The 20,226-nt window shown below is 43.0% G+C and overlaps 1 protein-coding gene across 1 annotated transcript; it reads left to right on the top strand.

The window, feature by feature from the left end:
- Positions 1-10,326: 10,326 nt before the first annotated feature.
- LOC130561774 (G-protein coupled receptor 183-A-like) lies at positions 10,327-11,411 on the top strand. The gene has a single exon (XM_057346346.1). The coding sequence runs from the start codon at positions 10,461-10,463 to the stop codon at positions 11,409-11,411; it is 951 nt and encodes a 316-aa protein (XP_057202329.1). The 5' UTR covers positions 10,327-10,460.
- Positions 11,412-20,226: the final 8,815 nt, after the last annotated feature.

Genomic DNA, 20,226 nt, shown 5'->3' with positions numbered 1-20,226 from the left:
GTGTTCTAAACTCTGGAGCCAAGACAGGACAAGACTAGGTGAGCAAACACAACAAGGTTACTTTAAGCAAGACAAGACTAGGCAAGAATCTAAAGTTCGAACAGTCTAAATGGTATAAACTCTAATGGTCTGACACGGGACAAGTGAAAACACACAGAATATAAAGGGAGGTAAATTAGGCGTAAACAAGGAACCAGCCGGGAAAGGGGAAGACAGTAAGGAGAACCAGGTGAAAAGAGGAAACCCAAGTGAATTAATTGATAAGGTAAAGAGAGGGGCGGGGTAGAGCACGTGGACTCCGAGCACGTGGCGAGCTGTCAAAACAGAGCCACGTGCTCGACACTACAATGCCACAGGACAGGACAGACAAATTGGAGAGTGCTAGACCTGAGACGTGACAGTGCAATCCCTGGCAGAGGCGTCATGCCCATTCAAACAGAGGGGGCATGTTCCCCCTCTGATTTTTGAATAGTCAGTTTTGCATGCAACATCCAAATGATGAGTTAGGCATCTATTAATTAATTGCGCGATTCTATAGAAAGATACTGTATCAGTTATGTGCACCCTCATCATCTTTTGGATATTTTCGCAGTTATGACTACAGGATTTCCTTTTACTTTTGTGCTCTAAGTTCATTTGTATGCAAACAATAACGTCTCGGTTACGGTTGTAACCTCAGTTCCCTGATGGAGGGAACGAGACGTTGTGTCGAACCGACAGATGGGGTTCGTCCCTGAGAACCAATCGCTTCCGACTTCTTAGAAAAGGCCAATGAAAATTGGCGAATGAAATTTGCATGCCGGACTCCGCCCCCGGATATCCGGGTATACAAGGGAGACGGCGTGCCTCATTCATTCACCTTAGTTCTGAGGAGCCTGAGACCTCTCACGACTGCTGCAGTGGACAGCACGTGTTGTGGCAAGGAGGACACAACGTCTCGTTCCCTCCATCAGGGAACTGAGGTTACAACCGTAACCGAGACGTTCCCTTTCTGTCGGTCTCTCGACGTTGTGTCGAACCGACAGATGGGGTTCCAATGGAAAACGCCATAACACTGTGCCCTGTCACAATCTCAACGAAGCGACGGTGACTGGCCTGGGCGTGTCAGCCGTGAGCGCTACCGCGAAATTGTAACCTACCAGTGGGTAGGTAGGGGGTCCCAGAGCTTTCTAGAAAGGTGGGAAGGCCCCTACCTTCGGCCTCACAGGCGGCGGCCTTGTTTCTCTAACAGCGAGAAGCCGCCCGGAACCGTAAGGCCACTGGGTAAGCGCTACTTCCTCAAGTGGGGGATGCGCTACAGAGACAACTTCCTACCGCAGGGAGGAGTCTAGTGGAGATACCAACATGGTCTCACCGATGGGGGAGAACTCATGGGAAGAAAGTGCGGATGAAGAGTAAACCGCGAGGTGGAGGTCCACCTGGGGAGGTCATGGGTTACCAAGGTGGGAACCAGCATGAGGATACATCAGACGGAACCGCCCTACTGGGGGGTTGCAACGTCTGGTAGCACTAGGTCCGGTTAGAGCTATGTTGCGAATAACTCCGGAGATACCCGGCCTAAGGGGCAGGGCTGCTCTGCCCAGCCCGCCCGCAGGAGGTGCTTGCTAGTGATGGATGGAGTGCCTGTTCTTCACCCAGTGGGGGAAGAAGGGAGGCTAGTAGTACGCTGACCCCCTTAGGAGAAAGGGGGGGTACTGTCATAGGCGTACACCCTACCGGCCGCCGGTCTTGCCTGATGCCTGCAAGACTCGAGCCGATACCGGTTTTACGCGGAGGCTGTAGGACCTCGCGAAGGTGATGGGTGTAGCCCAACCCGCAGCTCTGCAGATGTCTGCCAGAGAGGCGCCTCGAGCCAGTGCCCACGAGGAGGCTGTACTCCGTGTGGAGAGAGCTCTCACCCAGTGGGCGTAGGCGATCTTAGGACAGGTACGCCATCGACGACGCCCATGATCCAGTGCGTCAATCTCTGTTTGAGACAGCCCTCCCTGCTGATCTCCAAAACAGACAAAGAGCTGCTCAGAGCTACTGTGGCTCTGCGTGCGGTCCAAGCAGAGGCGCAATGCGCGTACTGGACACAACACGGATGGGGTTGGGTCTTCCTCCCCGGTGGGGAGCGCCTGTAAGTTCACCACCTGGTGTCTCGGGGGAGTGGTGGGAACTTTGGGCACGTAGCCGGGCCGGGGTCTCAGGATAGCGTGAGAATAACCGGGCCCGAGTTCTAGGCAATCTGTGGACACGGAGAATGCTTGTAGGTCCGCTACCCTCTTGAGCGTCCTCCCGAGAGCCGTCTTCATCGTGAAGTGAGAAAGAGCGGCATCTCCGAGGGGCTCCAGGACCGCATCAAGGTCGTAAGAGGGTACGGAGCGCGGGTGATGTCCTTCCCGCGCCCCTAGGAACCAAATGATCAGGTTGTGCTGTCCTAGAGACTACCAGCAACTGGGTCGTGATGAGCGGCAACAGCGGCTACATACACGTTCAGTGTGGAAGGGGAGAGATTATTCTCGAGTCTCTGGAAGGACCGCACCCACTTGATCAAGCAACTCCGCGGGTCTTCTCTTCGAGAAGAGCACCAGGATGAGAAGAGGCACCACTATAGGCGTATAGTCGCCTAGTGGCCAGGGCCCTAGCCTGAGTAGTGGTCTTAACCGCCGCAGGGGTTAGGCCACTCAGGATCTCCTCGTTCCGTCCAGGGGCCAGACATGGAGGTTCCAGAGGTCTAGCCCGTGATGCCATAACGTGCCCTTCCCCTGGGAAAGCAGGTCCTTCGTCAGGGGAATCGGCCAGGGGGGAGCTGTCGTCAAGAGCATTAGCTCCGAGAACCAAGTCCGGTTGGGCCAGTATGGCGCAACTAGTACACTTGATGCTCCTCTTCCCTGACCTTGCACAGGGTCTGTGCAATGAGGCTCACTGGGGGAAAGACGTACTTCCGCTTGTCCCACGGCCAGCTGTGCGCTAGAGCATCCGTGCCGAGGCAGGGAGTACCTTAGCGGGAAATGGGTGGTGTCCAGGGAGGCGAAGGGGTCTACCTGAGCCCGCCCGGACTGTACCCAATGAGCTGGCTGCGCGGGGGTGGAGTCGCCACTCTCCGCGAGGCGTCAACTGACGAGAGAGCACATTGGCTGTCTGGTTCAGGTCGCCTGGGATATGTGTGGCTCGCAGGGATCTGCTCACCTGCGGACTCCACAGGAGGAGGCGTCGGGCGAGTCGTGTTAGCTGCCGTAAGCGAACGCCACCCTGGCGGTTAAAAACGCTACGGCAGTTGTGCTGTCTGACCGGACCAGCACGTGCTTGTTCTGCATGAGAGGTTGTAACCCCTTCAGTGCGGGTAGCACATCCAACAACTCTAGGCAATTTGATATACCTGCGCAGGCGGGGGCCCGTCCATCGCCCCGACACTGCGTGCCCGTTGCACACGGCACCCCAACCCTGCAGGGAGGCGCCTGTCGACCCTGATGCGTCTCGCCTGCCCGAGAGGGACCCCCGTCCGTAGAAAGGTCATTGAAGAGCAAGGGATTAGGGTGCGTCGGCAGAAAAGCATAATCACCATCCGCCTGCTGCCGGTGTGCCACGCTCTCCAGGGAACTCGACTCTGTAGCCAGTGTTGGAGCGGTCTCATGTGCATCAACCTGAGGGGTATCATCACCGTCGAGGATGCCATGTGCCCAGGACCCTCCTCCCGCTGACTGCTTGAAAAATCCCAGGCAGTTCAACACTGACTGAGCGCAGTCGCGCTGTAATGGAGACAGAGTTGAGTTCCATACCAAAAAAGAGTATGCTCTGCACAGAGGAGAGCTTGCTCTTTTTCGGTTGACCTGTGGTCCCAATCGATCTAGGTGCCGAAGGACTAGGTCCCTGTGTGTACATAACAGATCTCACAAGTGTGTCAAATGAGCCAGTCGTCGAGATAGTTTAGTACCCGCACATCTCTCTCCCCGATGGGAGTGAGGGCGGCTTCCATGATCTTCGTGAAGACTCATGGGGACAGGGACAGACCGAAGGGGAGGACTCTGTACTAATTTGCCTGACCCTCGAAAGCGAACCGTAGGAACGGGCGATGATGAGGGAGAATGAGACATGAGAGTAAGCGTCCTTCAGGTTGATTGCCATGAATCCATCTTGACATCTGATAGATGCCAGGATGCGATTCTGCGTGAGCATCCTGAACGGCAGCTTGAGTAGGTGCCTGTTCAGGGTACGCAGTTCTAGCGACCCCCTCTCTTTTGTGGACGATGAAGTACGGGCTGTAAAACCCGTTGAACATCTCGGCTAGAGGGACGAGCACGATCGCTTCCTCGCCAGAGGGGTGGCGACCTCTGCCCGAAGCACGGGGCATCCTTGCCTCAGCTGAGGTTAAGAGGATGCCCCGAAACTTGGGCGGGCGTCCGGGGAGTTGGATCGCGTAGCCGAGATGGACCGTATCCCGTAGTCACCGTGACGGCATGGGAAGCTCCTGTCAGGCTCCCAGGGACCGACAGGGAGGCTAGGGGTACGTTCTGCTTCATCGACCTCCCGGGGGTGGTTCGATGGCTGGCAGTACGGATCCCTCGCCGTGGGGGGGGACCCCCGGGGAGGAGATCGGCTCTGCAGTTTTACCTGTCTGGCGATGATGTAGCACAACGCACCATCGAATGAGAGTGCTTAGGCTGATGATTATCCTCAACATTGGGTCTTGCCGCAACGTCAAGTTGCCAAACACCATCATGTAGAGGGTGAGAGCGGCTGTGATAAACGCCCAGAGAGGGAGAAAACTTTTAGAAAGGTATTCTCGATCTCCCTGGGGTCTTCCCATGAGGGCCGCTTTGGCTTTCGCCGCGGCTGCTGACGGGGTGGTGGTCTCCTCTTCGATGTCTCGAAGAGGACCAGGGCTGCTGGGAAGCAGACGGTGCACGGGATCTCGGCGGCCAGAGGGCGGTCGAGTCGCGGCTGGGGAGGACATACTTGATATCCTCTGTCTGCTCCCTAACTGTCGAACTCGACAGTATCGCCAAACAGCCCCCCCTTGCGAGATGGGTGCATCGAGAAAGCGGATTTTCTCAGTATTACTCACCTGTGCAAGGTTCAGCAAGAGGTGTCTCTTCTGGACCACAAGTGTGGACATCGCCCAACCCAGGGCCCGCGCGATCACCTTGGTCGCCCGAGAGCGAGGTCGGTGAAGCCGCGGAGTTCCTGCATAAGCGCTGGGTCGGTCTTACCCTCGTGGAGCTCTCTCCGCGCATTGGCCTGCAGGAAGGCCATAGCGTGGAGAGAGGGGACAGCTTGGCCTGCAGCAGAGTAAGCTCTCGACACCTCAGATGCCGAAAAGCCTATGTGCTTTGGACGGGAGTCTAGGTCGAGCCCCTGGGGGACATTGACGTATCCTCTAGCTGCCCCACCATCGAGGGAAGAAAGGGTGATGGAACTAGTTGACGTGTACGCGCCGAAGGGGGCGTTCCAGGTCGTACTAGGTTCCTCATGCACTTCCGGGGGAACACGGCACTGAGGGCAAGTGCGGCTTGGAGCCGCTCTCAAGCCCGATGTACGTGTATCCAGCCGCGAGCGTTGGGAGAGGCAGTGCGGTGCACCGAACCCAATGCCGGCAGCCCAGGAAAGCATGGCTGACATTTCGACTTCCGCTTCTTCCTGATCTCGACCCTCCGAGGGAGGGAGCTTCAAGGAATCGTCGGAGTCTGATGCCAGTAAGTTACCCTCCGATGCTGCAACAGACATCTCATCATCACGTACCGTGTCCGATACGTGATTGAGGAATAAGACGGCGGACCGTCTAATGGGAACGGTCAGACAAGCAAGACGAGGTGCGAAGGGTCCACGAGCCAGTGGCTGACGGATTAGCGCTCACAGTAATCCTCATATCACCCTCGCTGCTCGTCGTAGCGGGCGGCAGGGCCGTAGTCCTGCCGTCACGGAACGGGAAGCAGACGAGGTGGTGGCTGAGTCCCGTGGGAACACAGCCACCCGTGACGCAACGTCTGAATAGTCAACCGCCCGCAGTGCGGGCAGGACGTATCCACAACATCTGCCCCAGCATACTGGAAGCAGCCATCGTGTCCGTCCCCCTCCTCGATGAGTGTGTTGTACCCACAAGAACAGCGGGACATGCCACGCTGGAGAAATTTGCTCTTTTAGAGAAAAAACTCGAACACTTCTGGAACCGCCGAGACGCCCAGGGAAAGTCGCTGCAGGAAGGGACAGTCTGCTGCACCACGTCGTAGAGCCGGCAGTCTTGTAGCGAAGTCTGTTGATCATGAGCGAAGGCTCCGAAGAACAAAAGGTGAATGAATGAGGCACGCCGTCTCCCTTTTATACCCGGATATCCGGGGGCGGAGTCCGGCATGCAAATTTCATTCGCCAATTTTCATTGGCCTTTTCTAAGAAGTCGGAAGCGATTGGTTCTCAGGGATGAACCCCATCTGTCGGTTCGACACAATGTCGAGAGACCGACAGAAAGGGAACTCTTTTACTACTAGCACAAAATTGCATACAAGATATTTTTCTCAAAATACACCAGACTTTACCTTAAAATGTACATAACTTTTTTTTACAATCAGATGGTTTGTGCGATGTTTTGAATACGCTGAAGAGATGTTCTCAATAACATTGCTTTAAATGTATGTATTTGGACGTACAGGACATGTTTTTGTGTGTTGTGCACACTGTGCCCCCTTAAAAAAAATAGGTGCATGACGCCCCTGATCCCTGGGATCAAAATCAAAACCAGTCCCAAGATGCAAGTTAATCCCAGGAGTTTTGAAGCATGTGCAGCAAGAGCCAATTCATTTATTTATTTGTATTTATTGTTTATTCTTATTCACTGATATGATGCAAATCCTGAATAATCTACACTCATGTATGCTGTATAATGATCCATTTCATGTTGAGCATGTAGAATGTATTACAGATGGTAGTTTTATGGTTTGTTTATTGAAACACGTTTAAAACAGGCTGTAGAGTGGCAAATTACAGTCGAATTACTTAATGACAAAAAATTTAATGAACATAATATCTAATAATAAATTAAAATAATAAATCAAACTAATCAAATCATGTTGTGTATTATACGTTATAAAAGACATTACACTCCTTTAGAAATCAAGAATTGAACAAATGTTTTTTGGCCTATAGTCAATGCATGCAAATGAAATTGTTTTGAGGAGAACGTTCACGCAAAATGATTATTTCTTAATCTTCATCTATGTGAAGACTGATGTGTTCGTCATCGTGTTATTATGTACACCATACTCCATCTTGCCGATGGTGTAAAATCACATCCTTTGTAAACAGTTCATTTTACATGACAGGCTTGGCAAGTTTAACTGTAGTAAGAAGTGGGCCTCTACATATTTATTTCATTAACTTTGCTTTTCCCATTGACATTCACTCATTCAAATGATCAACAGTGATCTTAAGCAGTCACCTCTGGAACAACACTCATAACATTTTACTAAGAAACACGGCTTGGATCCTGTGAGGACAGTAGAGTCTAGAACACAAATAATTCACCAATAGGGACCTAGTCCAGAACGCATCTGAAAAGGTCCTCCCAATTCCTCAAGGTCGCAGGATGTTATAAAGGCAACGCCACAATCTAACTCCATATCTTCACAGCTAAAACCATCAGGTAAGAAGTGTTTGTCTTTGTGTTTTCTGTTCTTTTATTAATATTCATATTATGATTTTTTATAGCCCTGCATACTTCTGAATGTCTTTTTAAATTGATTTCTATGAGTATCAGAGATTCTGAATGAAAAAGTTAGGTTGTGATTATACTATGTGTTTAGAGTATGTCAAACTATTGTAAATAAATAAATCTAACATTACTGCGTACTATGATTTAGTACTGAATTTATTTGATTTCTCTGAAATTGTTCCTGAAGACTCTTGGGTTGAATTTTTAAAGATTTGAAATGATAGTAGTTTGTCTGTCACTATGACTAAGAATTATAAACTCTAAACAAAATATGTTCATTCTTCTAAAATTGTGTTGAAACCATAAAAACAACTTGCAACAACGTAACAAAAAACAAAGAAATTACAGGTGAACCGTGTGAAACTGTTTTGACATTTTTAATGGAGACTATTTGTCAAATGTAAAATTGACAGGATTCATTTTAAGCTTCATTTTGTAAAAAATCAATAATAACTTGAGAAAAAATTAACTTGTCTTCAAGTCAGACTCTTGAAAAGTGACCACTGATATAGATTTATAATTTGTACTCGACAAAACATTTTGAATCTGTTTATAGCAGAACAAACTTTTCCCGACACAATATATCAGATCAAGTGTCAATTATTCACCTTTAGCTGTTTGAAGTCCCCAGAGCTAAAGAAGAGAAACACAATTTATCAACAGTGTCAGTCCCAGAGAGACTCCTTATTCTTCAGCAGACGTGGAGAGATTTAGCCTGAAGGTAGAGAGAGAGGAGGAGAGGGAGACGCTCAGGGTCCCGCTGGTGATACACAGAACACATACACATAAAGCTCACTGTCCCATTAGACTTCACAGGGCGGTGCTTCACATCATCTCTGCTATAAAAGAGTCTGAAAAACCTCAGAGGTGCTTCAGTCCTTCACGCATTAGCTGTCATGTGTTTTAATACATTTGTTCAAGAACTAAAGTGCTGTATAAATAAAATCAATGAAATTAAGCATTGCAATAAGAAATACTGTAATTGAAACACACCTACTGTATCAAATTTCCCGTTTATTTTTGTAATTCATGAACATTTGAAATTAAAATTTTAAATGTTAATCATCCAATGGAACATTTACATTGCAAATCGATTTGCATGTTGAACAGTGTGAAAACTATTAGTGAAGGTGAACTACAAGTGAGCTGCCTTTATATATGAGTGCCAAGGAAAAGGGGCGGGTCTTAAGTCTTATATGGACATAGATTGAAGTCCCTCCTGACAGGTGTGTTTTGTGCAGTCTGTGTTTGTGCAGTGGGTGCACTCCTGTGGGTACATGGGGTAACAAGAAAACATGCACAGAGGGAGATCTCACCTGTTTTTGTAAATTATGTATTCTTGAAAAAGTGAGATGATGCACTATACCTCAGTCTGTAAGACGGCTGCTCAGGAATCTTTAAAGCGTTTTGCGAATCCAAGTATGATCTGTCTCAAAATTTCTCTTGAAACTCTATATAGGAGAAAAGTGGAAAATCAACTTTTGATTTTTACTCACCCACATGACGATAAACATGTTTAGAGAACTCCCGGCGTCTTCGGAGCACAAATAAAGATATTTAGGTGACATCCGAGAGCTTTCCAGGCCTCCTGATTGAAACCATGGTGTCAGTTTTTGCCAAGGTCCAGAAAAGTACTAAAGACATCGTTAAATTGGTCCATCCGTGCATATTGGCTCAGTTTAAGTTTCTTTGAAGCGATGAGAATGCTTTATGTGCGAAAAACAAACCAAAATACCAACTTTAATCGATATATTCTCATCTGTCTTGTCAGTGTATGGTGCGCGTTCACGAGAACACGTTTTTGGATGAACTATCCCTTTAAGATTGTGGCGAAAACTAGTGATTTTCCCTTGCTGTTCCTGAAACTCATTTGAACTTTAGGTTACTTTAGGTTGCCAGATATGCTGACTATATGTTACAGATAGCTAATAAAGAACCAAAAAGAGTTGTGTGCTAAACATGTTTATAGCTTGTCTATATTATATGCAAACTTTTATTTAGTGTTTTGCATGTTGTGCTATCAAAATGACCTCAAGTTCTCCCTGAAGAATGAAAGACAGGCTTCAGACTTTATACAAAACTTTTCAAACATTCGTACAAGGGATAGTTTGGATCTGGGTTTCAGTGTTGTGTGTCAATAAGGATGACACAACTGATTGGCTAGTCAACACCGTCAATCATGACTAAAGTGAGATGAATAAAGTACACTGTAAAAAACTGTACTTTACAGAATCTAACTGTTATTTGGTACAGTTTTTCATGTAGGCTATAATGTAACAACTAAATTCAATTTTACAGTTGTTTTACAGATTTTTTACGTATAATGTAAAAACAGTAATTTTACAGAATCTTACTGTTTTACATATATATTTTTGCCGTTTTTACAGATTTTTTTACAAATTACATATTTTTGAAATACAGTAAAAACTGTCAAATTACAGAAAAAGGCTGCAAATTAACAAGAAAAACATCAAATCTAATGTGAAAAAAATGTTCTTTCACGGTATTTTTCTGGCGTGTACAGTCTGACCTAACAGACTGCTGATGTTTAACAGTCCTTTACTGTCTTGGCTTTTATTCAAGATCTTAGCAAGCTTATACTGTCATAAAAGACAGAACAAAATCTAACAATCTACACCTGATCTAAGTTTAAATTCATTGCAATTACATTTTTTGAGCTCGGCTTTTTAGAAATGACCAACTGAGAAAATAACACACTGTATGTCATGTTCACTGTCTCCTCTAGAATCTCATTCACAATTTCCTCTCAGACATCATGGAGCATCCACTACGTCACGACGCAAGATTTAGTTACGCACTCAGAAGCAGCCTGCCCTCCTCTAACCTCACGACCAACTCAACCAACGCCACTCACACCTTCAGTGTGTTTGATGGGTGCGAGCACATGGTGAGCGGTATCATTTTTGACCTGGCTTTACAATCCATCAATGTGATCATCGGAATACCGGCCAACATCCTGGTCATCGCACAACTCATAAAAACCCGGAAGGAACCTTCCACTTCTGACATCTTCCTGGGCTGCCTGGCCTTCATGGATGCCTACTTCGGCTTTATGACCATCATATCGTTCCTCAATCTCTACCATTGGAGGAGTGCAATGGGTTGGAGGGCTCTGAAGTTCGCCTACGGCGTGAAGGACACCAGCGGTCCGCTCTTCCTCTCCTGCGTCTGTCTTGATCGTTTCATAGCTGTTATTTTCCCCATTGCATTCGGACAGCTGAAGGACTCAAAATACAGAGTCGGCCTCACCGTCGTGGTCCTGCTGCTCACCTTTGCCTACGCTTCAGCCAAATCTGTCGGCGGCCTTCCCAATTTCGAAAAAGTCTTCACAGGTGAGGTCTTGTTCTCTTTCACCTGGATGGTGGTGTGTAACGTGGCCATCCTCCTGGCCCTCAAACGCTCTCGAGGGTCTGGAAAAGATGAGATGCATCCTATGAAGAGGAAAGCGTTCAAGATCGTGTTGTCAATCCTTTTCATAATCATCTCTAACTATTTGCCGCCAGTTGCGCTGTTCCCCTTTGAGGACTATTATCCGCATAAGGTCTTCGCCTGTTACGTTCAGCCTGTGGGCTTTGCCTTCGTAAACATCAGCAGCACTATCCAGCCACTGACTTACTTGTCTCGACTGGAGAAAGTCCCATTCCTTCCCGAATCCTGCGTGGAGAAGCTGTGCTGCAAGAAGAAAGATAATCCATCAAAGGCATGATGATAAAATAATATCAATGTATCAAATACAGTCTAAAAAATACCAATCATGCATCATTTGCATAGCACTTCAGTTTGCACTAAATTTATAGGATAAATATTGAACAATGATTCCACATTCGTTATAAAACATAATATATTTTTAGATGTTTTTAAAATATTTTACAGGTATGCCTTTGAGGAATTGTATTGATTAGAAGTCTATCCATCTTGTCTATACTGGGATGTTCATACTGAGATGGGTTGTGGCGCCACCATGTGTTACACACATTTGGAAAATGACCTTGAGATGAAAAATTGTTGAAATTAAAAAGATAAGCTATTTAATAAATTATTTGTAAACCAATATTTGTTACATACACTTAATCCAGATGTTCTTGGGTTTCAGACACTGAAATGCACTACACTGTTGAGTAGAGCTCATACTTATTGTTAAAAAGTTACCTGTAAGTTTATCCGTCCCAACCTTTATCATTTTATCACAGTCCCATGAATTATAGCCCTGACCTCAGCTGAAACGAATGTTTTATCTAAGACAGAGCAATACATAACATGCAAGTGACACAGAATGTGATGTGGATATCGGATGGATTCTGTAGCTATACTGTTATGTTAGGTAATATGGATAAAAGGTCATGTTAAAGCGGCAACGAGCAACTTTTGCTCACTGTTTCCCCACGTGGTTGTTTAGCGGAATTGTCTGTATGCAGTGTCGTAAAAACTGTCGCAAAGATTTCCCGCTGGCAGCTCAATACACGTTTTTGTTTACTAAGCCGACGGACCCAGATACGTCGTTCAAACTATGTCCACCGATCAGGTAAAGTAGTTTGTGTTACCATATGTTCTTCGTATATCAGTACAAATATTTATGTATCGTAAGTAGTCAACCCTACGTGTTCGAAGCAAGGTTACCAACTTATTCTGGTAACTTTGGCAAAAAATATGTTATATTATGTTATTCATAAACTGTATATGTAACTGTACTGTTTTTGAAATCAGCGTTTTATCTTCATTGCATACCACACGGGTGCTACAGGGCTATACTACAACCTCAAAGTAGACTCGGGGGTAGCAGCTGATTGTTATAAGTTAGCACAGAGCATGCTAGCTACATGGAACATTTGTATTTACCCGAAACACAACTCATGGACTTGAATGTGTTTTGTAACCTATAGTACTTTTCTTTTGTTATTATATCGGAAGTCACTAAACACAATCGCGACCAGGCGTTGTGTTTTGTGTAATATATGTTATAACTACAGTCAACTCGGTATGAAAACAGCGCATTGCATGTACATATATATAACGACAACATTAGCCTAATCGACACTAGACTGTTCAACATTCACGTGGTTTACTGGTCTGAACAAAATAATCTGCTACTTTTTACCACAACACTTTTATTGTGGTTGTTTAGTCTTTATTTACAAGCACTACACACATTCATGACGAGACACGACAACATGCTAGCTATCGACACCGGCAACCATATATTATCTCTCAGCTACCTTATGCTTATAAAGTGCGAACCGGTGTTGCGCCAATGACACAGACTAATAACAAATACGTTCAAAAGTACAGGACAGTAACAAAAAATGTACAAATAACACTTACAAATCCAGGAGCAGGACCGCTAGGTCTCCATCCGTTTTGCAACCCGTTGCCTCTTGCTGTTCGCGCCACCAAGTGTAAGCCCGTCCTATATTGATTCGTGACCGGCCTCGTGTCCGATCACTCTCTCGCTTTCTTTTCTTTGCTTCCTCCGACAAAACCCTCTTTGTTTTTTTTGGCTGGCTCTGCCATGATGATGTTTTGGATAGTTTCGTCTTACTGTTAGCTCTGCTGTTGGCTAACTTCTCCCAGGCTACGAGTAAAACGTGACGTATGCCGTAAAGCAGGGGATAGGCGGGGCTTGTACCGACCCGAACACCAAAGTTACAAGTGCAATTTCAGCCGATAGGAGGCTGCTCAGGTAGCAACGGCAGTAAAATTCGGCCAGTTAAAAGTTGACCTACCACTAAAATAATTTTAGAGACATTATTTTAATGTCAAAAAGTTGCTCGTTGTCGCTTTAAGGCCTGTTGGTTAAATTGTTAAAAGGATAGTTTGCCCCCCTAAAATCTGTATATGATTCTTTTTCGCAGTGGAACACAAAAGAAGATATTTTGAGAAATGTCTCAGTGGTGTTGTGTTCATACAATGGAAGTCAATGGAGGGTTGTTTGGTTACCAACATTCTTCACAGTAGGGGTGGGAATCTTAAGGCACTTAACGATCCGATTCCGATTCTGGGAGTAACGATTCGATTCCCAAAATGATTCTTAACATACATTTTTGGTAATTAATTATCCTGCTGTGCAAATACATTACACTTTAGATTTTAACCAAAATTAGAGTTATATGCTTTTCTCACTGAAATAACGATGTGAGGGCAAACTGTATCGTGGCTCAAGTAACTGTAACATCGTGCGAAAAGCTTGGTTGTCCACAACGGAGTAAGGGTGCAAATCTTTGGCGATAAAACCCGCCACTGACCAGGTAATTCGCTTCGCCTTTTCAGAATTCGGTGGAAGCTTTGCTACTTGCTCGAGGGTCCTTTGACTGTAACCGGGAGTGTGCGTGATTGGAACAGAATGCTGTTTCTCCAGCTCTGAGTGGAACCGCGTAATATGTTTCTTCATATTAGTCATGTTCCCGAAATATTTGAATTTGGTGCCACAGATTTTGCACACAGTCTGGCTTTTATCAACGACACCTTTTTCGTTGTCTTCACAAAATCCAAAATGTTGCCACACAGTCGATTTCAAATTTGATGGAGCAGGTCGTAGTTTGTCCATTTTGTCTAAAACGAAGCCGTTCGTCTATCAACGGGTTATTCTGTTTGGCCTACGCCCGCGCGCCGCACAGTGGTGCAGTGGCAGTTTGAATTGAACAAAGAATCGATTCTGAATGTTTGAGAATTGATTCTGAATCTTTAGATAATGAATCGCGACGCATCGATGCATCAACTTTTTCTCCCACCCCTACTTCACAGTATCTTCTTTTGTGTTCTGCAGAAGAAAGAAAGTCATACAGGTTTTCCTATCCCAACTATCCCTTTACGTTTAAAAAACAAAACCAATGTGAATTTGTGTTCTCGTGTAGAAGGCTTACAGTTCAGACTTTGTCATTTACACATTTTAAAATCAAGTGTCAATTATCCACCTTTAGCTGTTTGAAGTCCCCAGAGCTAAAGAAGAGAAACACAATTTATCAACAGTGTCAGTCCCAGAGAGACTCCTTATTCTTCAGCAGACGTGGAGAGATTTAGCCTGGAGGTAGAGAGAGAGGAGGAGAGGGAGACGCTCAGGGTCCCGCTGGTGATACACAGAACACATACTCATAAAGCTCACTGTCCCATTAGACTTCATAGGGCGGTGCTTCACATCATCTCTGCTATAAAAGAGTCTGAAAACCTCAGAGGTGCTTCAGTCCTTAACACATTTCCTGTCATGTGTTACAGTAACAAATATGTTTGTAGGAGAACCAACTAATTTTCATTTGCAGTAGCCTATAGACCATTTTACAAAATGTAAATTTAATGAAGTTGTAAATGTTCTGTTGGTTGTACTTTGTTCGAATCATTGTGTAGTGTTAAAAATCTGTAACAAGAAGTGACCAGTGTGGTTTACATCTTGCTACAATAAATAAATAAAGCATTGTAATAAGAAATGATTGCACCATACAAAGTTCAATGTCCTGTTTATTATCGATAATGTATAATTCAGAACTAAATATTTAACATGCATGAGAAAATGACTATCATGTTGAACATTGTGAATATTATTGTTACAAGTATAACTGCTCTTATATAGGAAAGAGGACGGGTCTTAAGTCTTGTCTGGATGTAGATGTAAGTCCCTCCTGGCATGTGCTGCACAGGTGTGTTTTATGCCCTCTTGAGGGCATATGCAGTGGTATAACATCCACAGGAGTGATTCATCTGTTTGTGGTAATTGATTTATTCTTAGATAAGAAAAATGAACTTGAAGGTATATTTATCAGGTCAATAATCTATTCATGTATTACATTAAAGAAAATGTTAAATATCATAATGGCTATAACAGTTGTTTTTCTTCAAATTTATTTTATGCAAATGTATTAAATTAATATTAAAGTAGAGTAATAGACAACAACATAAACAAACGCTATGTGACCCAAACTTAATTTACGGTAGACCCCGGCAAAGAATCAATAACTGTTGAGTAGTTTTAATCTAATTTAGTGAAATTAATATACAATCAAATATTCATATAAATTAGATTTCAAATTAATTGAGCTAGTGACAAACGTGCTTAATTGGATAAATATGTAGTTGAAGTTGAATATAATATATCAGTCTGCAGAGCTTTCCTGTAGCTCAGTGGTGATAACAATGTCAAGGTCATGGGTTTGATCCCAGAGATTGCACATATTTAGAATGAATGTATAGTATAATGCAATGTTAGTTGCTTTGGATAAAATCATCTGCCAAATGCTTAAATGTAATACAATTTTGTTAAAAATGTTTGTTTGTGTATTGTAAAAACAATATTTTCCCTCAGAGCTGTACTCCATGCAGATCTGTACTCCATGTGTGATTCGTGATCCTGCAAAACACCAGTGAGAAAAGATGGCAGCCAGTGTCTTTTTTTCGACTTCTTTTTCTATTACATATTACATTCAGACATAGGGGTTCAGACAGAATTCGTTTTTTTAAAGGTACAGTACTTATTTAGCCATCAACAATATTTCTTAATACCTGTGATAAAAGACTTTCTGGAGTAATAATAACTGTAAAATGACTGATGTCTGTGATATTATTTTTTCACTGAGTAACAGCTGAAAGAGAGCATCATGCTTTCCATTAATCCTTCACTGCAATGCAATTGGTGACACCTGTTGGACATTTTAGTTAGTACACTTTTAAACAGCAGGACATGCACTCTTAAAGGAGTAGGTCACCTTCAAAATTAGAATTCTGTCATCATTTACACACCATCTTATCATTTTAAACCTATATGGCTTTCTTTCTTCTGCAGAACACAGAACACAAAAGAAGATATTTTGAAAAATGTTGGTAACAGAACAGCACAGCCCCTCATACACTTCTATTGTAACCAGTGCACGTGAAAGGGGGGCTGTTAACAACATTCTTCAAAATATCCTCTTTTGTGTTTTACGGAAGAAAGAAAGTCATACAGGTTTGAAATGACAACAGGGTGAGTACCTGATGACATAATTGTCATTTTGAAGGTGAACAATTCCTTTAATATGAATATAATATGCTACATTTCAGAGCTACTCATTGGTTGAACTTAATGGACCAGCCAATCACAGTTTGCTTATTGCAGGGGTTCTCAAATGCCAGTTTTACAAAAGCAAAGGTTTTCAAACTTTACAATAAGAAGTGAAGTATTATGAAGACAACATAAAATAATGTTTTTTTTTATTATGTATTGGTAGCAGAGAGGAACTACAGAAACCAGCAAGTCAATGTCATGGTCATAAGCTCAAAAAGATCATCCTGCCACCAAATCATGAAGTCTACAGATTTTTCGTATACAGATGTTGAAACTGTAGTTTACAAACCGTTTAACCATTAAAAAAAAATAAAGCATAAAAATGAAAATCTAATAGACGTCTAACCATAACCTAAGAATTAGACAGCTAATAAACAACGTATACATCTAATAAAAAACAAAACAATGGCTAAAGAATTCTTTTTATGAATCAAAACAACAATCAAAACAAGAAAACAAACATTTAACAACTTGGAAAAGAAAAATACAAAATAATATTATGGAAAAGAAAATGTTATAAATACAATATAGTTAAATAGTACAAGATTTTGATAAGAATGTGGAAAATTGTCAAACAACTTAAGATAATACAAAATATAAAGAATGACAAACGAAAATTTTAAATAACTTCAAATAATAAATCTAATACAAATCAATAGCAAATAAAATAGTTTATTTTAACAAACAAACAACAGTGAACTTATATGAATATTTGGCATTATTTCTTTTTATAATGCCATAAAATGCTTTATGTTTTATGCAAAGCAATTTGGATCGTCTTATTGTTAAAACTTACCTTGCCGAACTGGCATAAAGTTGGTTTGACGTTGGACGTCGACATTCTTGAATTTAGGGACCGTCTCTAAAGTTACATACACATTAAAATACATGTTTCCAACTTCAATATTAAAGGTATGATACAAAACCACAGTGTTCATGTGTGTGTCAGCTATATTGCACACCTTTTAGATCATTTTTATCATAATAAACAGTCAAATCGTATGCAAAAGTTGCTGTGTGTTTCACTACTGTATCGGCTCATACACAAATATTCAATTTTTAAAGCCCAATAGCATTTAAAGGGAATGACTCATAGCCACAAAACTAACTGTACGGTGTTCATGAATGTGTCAGCTAATGCACACCTTTTATATTTTTTATATTTATTATAATGAACCGTCAAATCGTATGCAAATATTGCTGTGTTTCACTGTTGTATGGGCTCATACACAAATATACAAATTGTAAAGCTCAATAGCATTTAAAGGAAATTAATAACAGCCACAAAACCAGTTCATGTGTTCATGTGTTCATGTGTATGTCAGCTATAATGCACACCTTTTAGATAATTGATAGGCTATTTATTATAATTAACCGTAAGTGTTCATGTGTGTGTCAACACATCTTGAATGTTGCGGACGAAAACAGGACACAAAATGCGTGCGGAATAAGGACAGTATAACATATAGGCCTATTATTGCCGGGAGTGTGACAGAATCCCGCTGAAGCGGGTTCATGACATCCGTCCGTAGACCGTCTTCTTAAAGGTGCAGTGTATAAATCACATGACCCTCGACCAGCCGACATCAGGCTTTAAATGTCACGTCAGAGCATTGACTAGTTGACTAGTTTGTGCAACCCCTATATGAATAAAGAAGCAGAAAAGACCTGTTTATGACAGATTGATCTCTAGAGATCCGAGTTTAAATGTATAATCCTGCTGAAAAAAAAACACAGAACCCCAATAGATAACTTACGAATTTTGCATTAAAAATATAAAAATCGTTATTCTGTTTCACCCGCTCCTGCATGCATGAGCCACGTGTTCGCATTGCGTAAGCGGCAACTAGGCAGAGTGCAACGCAAGCCCTCTTCAAGAAAGTCTGGTGTATAATGCTGCCTTCACATGCTCTTCGAGAGAATACTTGTACTTAATACTTGTAATAATTAATGTTACTAAATACTTTTAATGTTACTAAAACCAAATCTTCCGGGTTGAAGTGAGAATTGTCAAAATTCCGAGAGCACGTAAAGGCAGCATAAGTCCCATATATCGGTCACAAAATTGCGTTAATGTTATTTTCAGTAACATAAAACCTCTTAAAGACGCCTTTAGTGATTAAAACCAAACAAAATAAACAGGTAGGATGATTTTAAAGTGCAGAATACCCTATCAGATTGTCAAGGTCAAGTTTATTTGTATAGCGCCTTAAAACAACACGAGTGTTGACCAAAGTGCTTCACATAGCAATAGTAACAGCATACTTAAAAAGAACAAATAATGTCAAACGAGTAGTTAAAGTAAAAACAAGCATACAACATATATTATATGATATTTCATAAAAAGAAATACTACAACACAAACTACAACCATCTAGTACAGGGGTATACAAAACATACAAAATAAAAACCTACTTAGAAATAAGCCTGAGAAAAAAGAAATGTCTTAATAGATGTTTTAAAAACAGTAAATGTAGGAGAGGCTCTGATCGTTACTGGTAATGTATTCCAGATTTAGGAGAAAAAGAAAAAGACCTGTCACCCATTGATTTCAAACGAGATTTCGGGACTTTCAACAATAGCTGGTCTGATGATCTGAGATATCTCTGAGGAGAATAAAAACATAGAAGTTCTGATATATAAGAAGGCACAAGTCCATGTAAAGCTTTAAAAACAAATGTTAAGACCTTAAAATCAATTCTTTGCTTCACCCGAAGCCAGTGGAGGGAAGCTCTAATCCTTTATTTTACCAGGATAGTCCCATTGAGATACAAAATCTCTTCTTCCAGGACAAAATCTCTTCTTCCATCTCTTTCTAATGCAGTGGTTCTCAACTCTGGCCCTCGAGATCCACTTTCCTGACGAATTTAGCCCCAACTCTGATAAAACACCTTAAGAGGCTAATCAGTGACTTCAGGAACAGACGCGTTCAACTTAATGTTGGGCTGAACCCTGATTGATGCATGGACTCAAGCAACACTGTATATCTCATTGAGCATTTCTTCATATTTGCATAATGTAGCTAGCAAATTTTAGCCTTCAAAGACTCCACATTCAATCTGCCCCCAAACAAAAGGTCCAGTGGTTAGTGCATTGGGTTTGTGGGTTGCGGGCTGTAGGATTGAGGCCCGGCTTTCCTTTTTTTCTCATTCAATAAAGGGTCACCCTATCTGACAGTAACATTCTTTGTTGTCAGGATAAGTTCCCTGCTTTAATGGAAATGTAGTGACAACTGGCAAATTTTAGCCTTCAAAGGCTTCACATCTTGGCGTCTTGCCGTTTTAATCTTGGCGTTTTATTCGATAGTAATCTGTCATTTGAAAGCCATGTCGCCAACACCTGTAAAACCGTGTTTTTCCATTTTAAGAATATATCTTAACTACGTCATATGCTGTCACTATCAGATGCAGAGAAGCTAATTCATGCATTCATGATGTCAAGACTAGATTATTGTAACGCACTATTAGGTGGCTGGCCTGTGGGCCTAGTACAAAAA

Source organism: Triplophysa rosa, linkage group LG11, assembly GCF_024868665.1.
Source record: "Triplophysa rosa linkage group LG11, Trosa_1v2, whole genome shotgun sequence".
NCBI lineage: Eukaryota > Metazoa > Chordata > Actinopteri > Cypriniformes > Nemacheilidae > Triplophysa > Triplophysa rosa.
The sequence above is the reverse complement of the archived record's forward strand: the minus strand, read 5'-3'. Positions and strand labels throughout refer to the sequence as shown.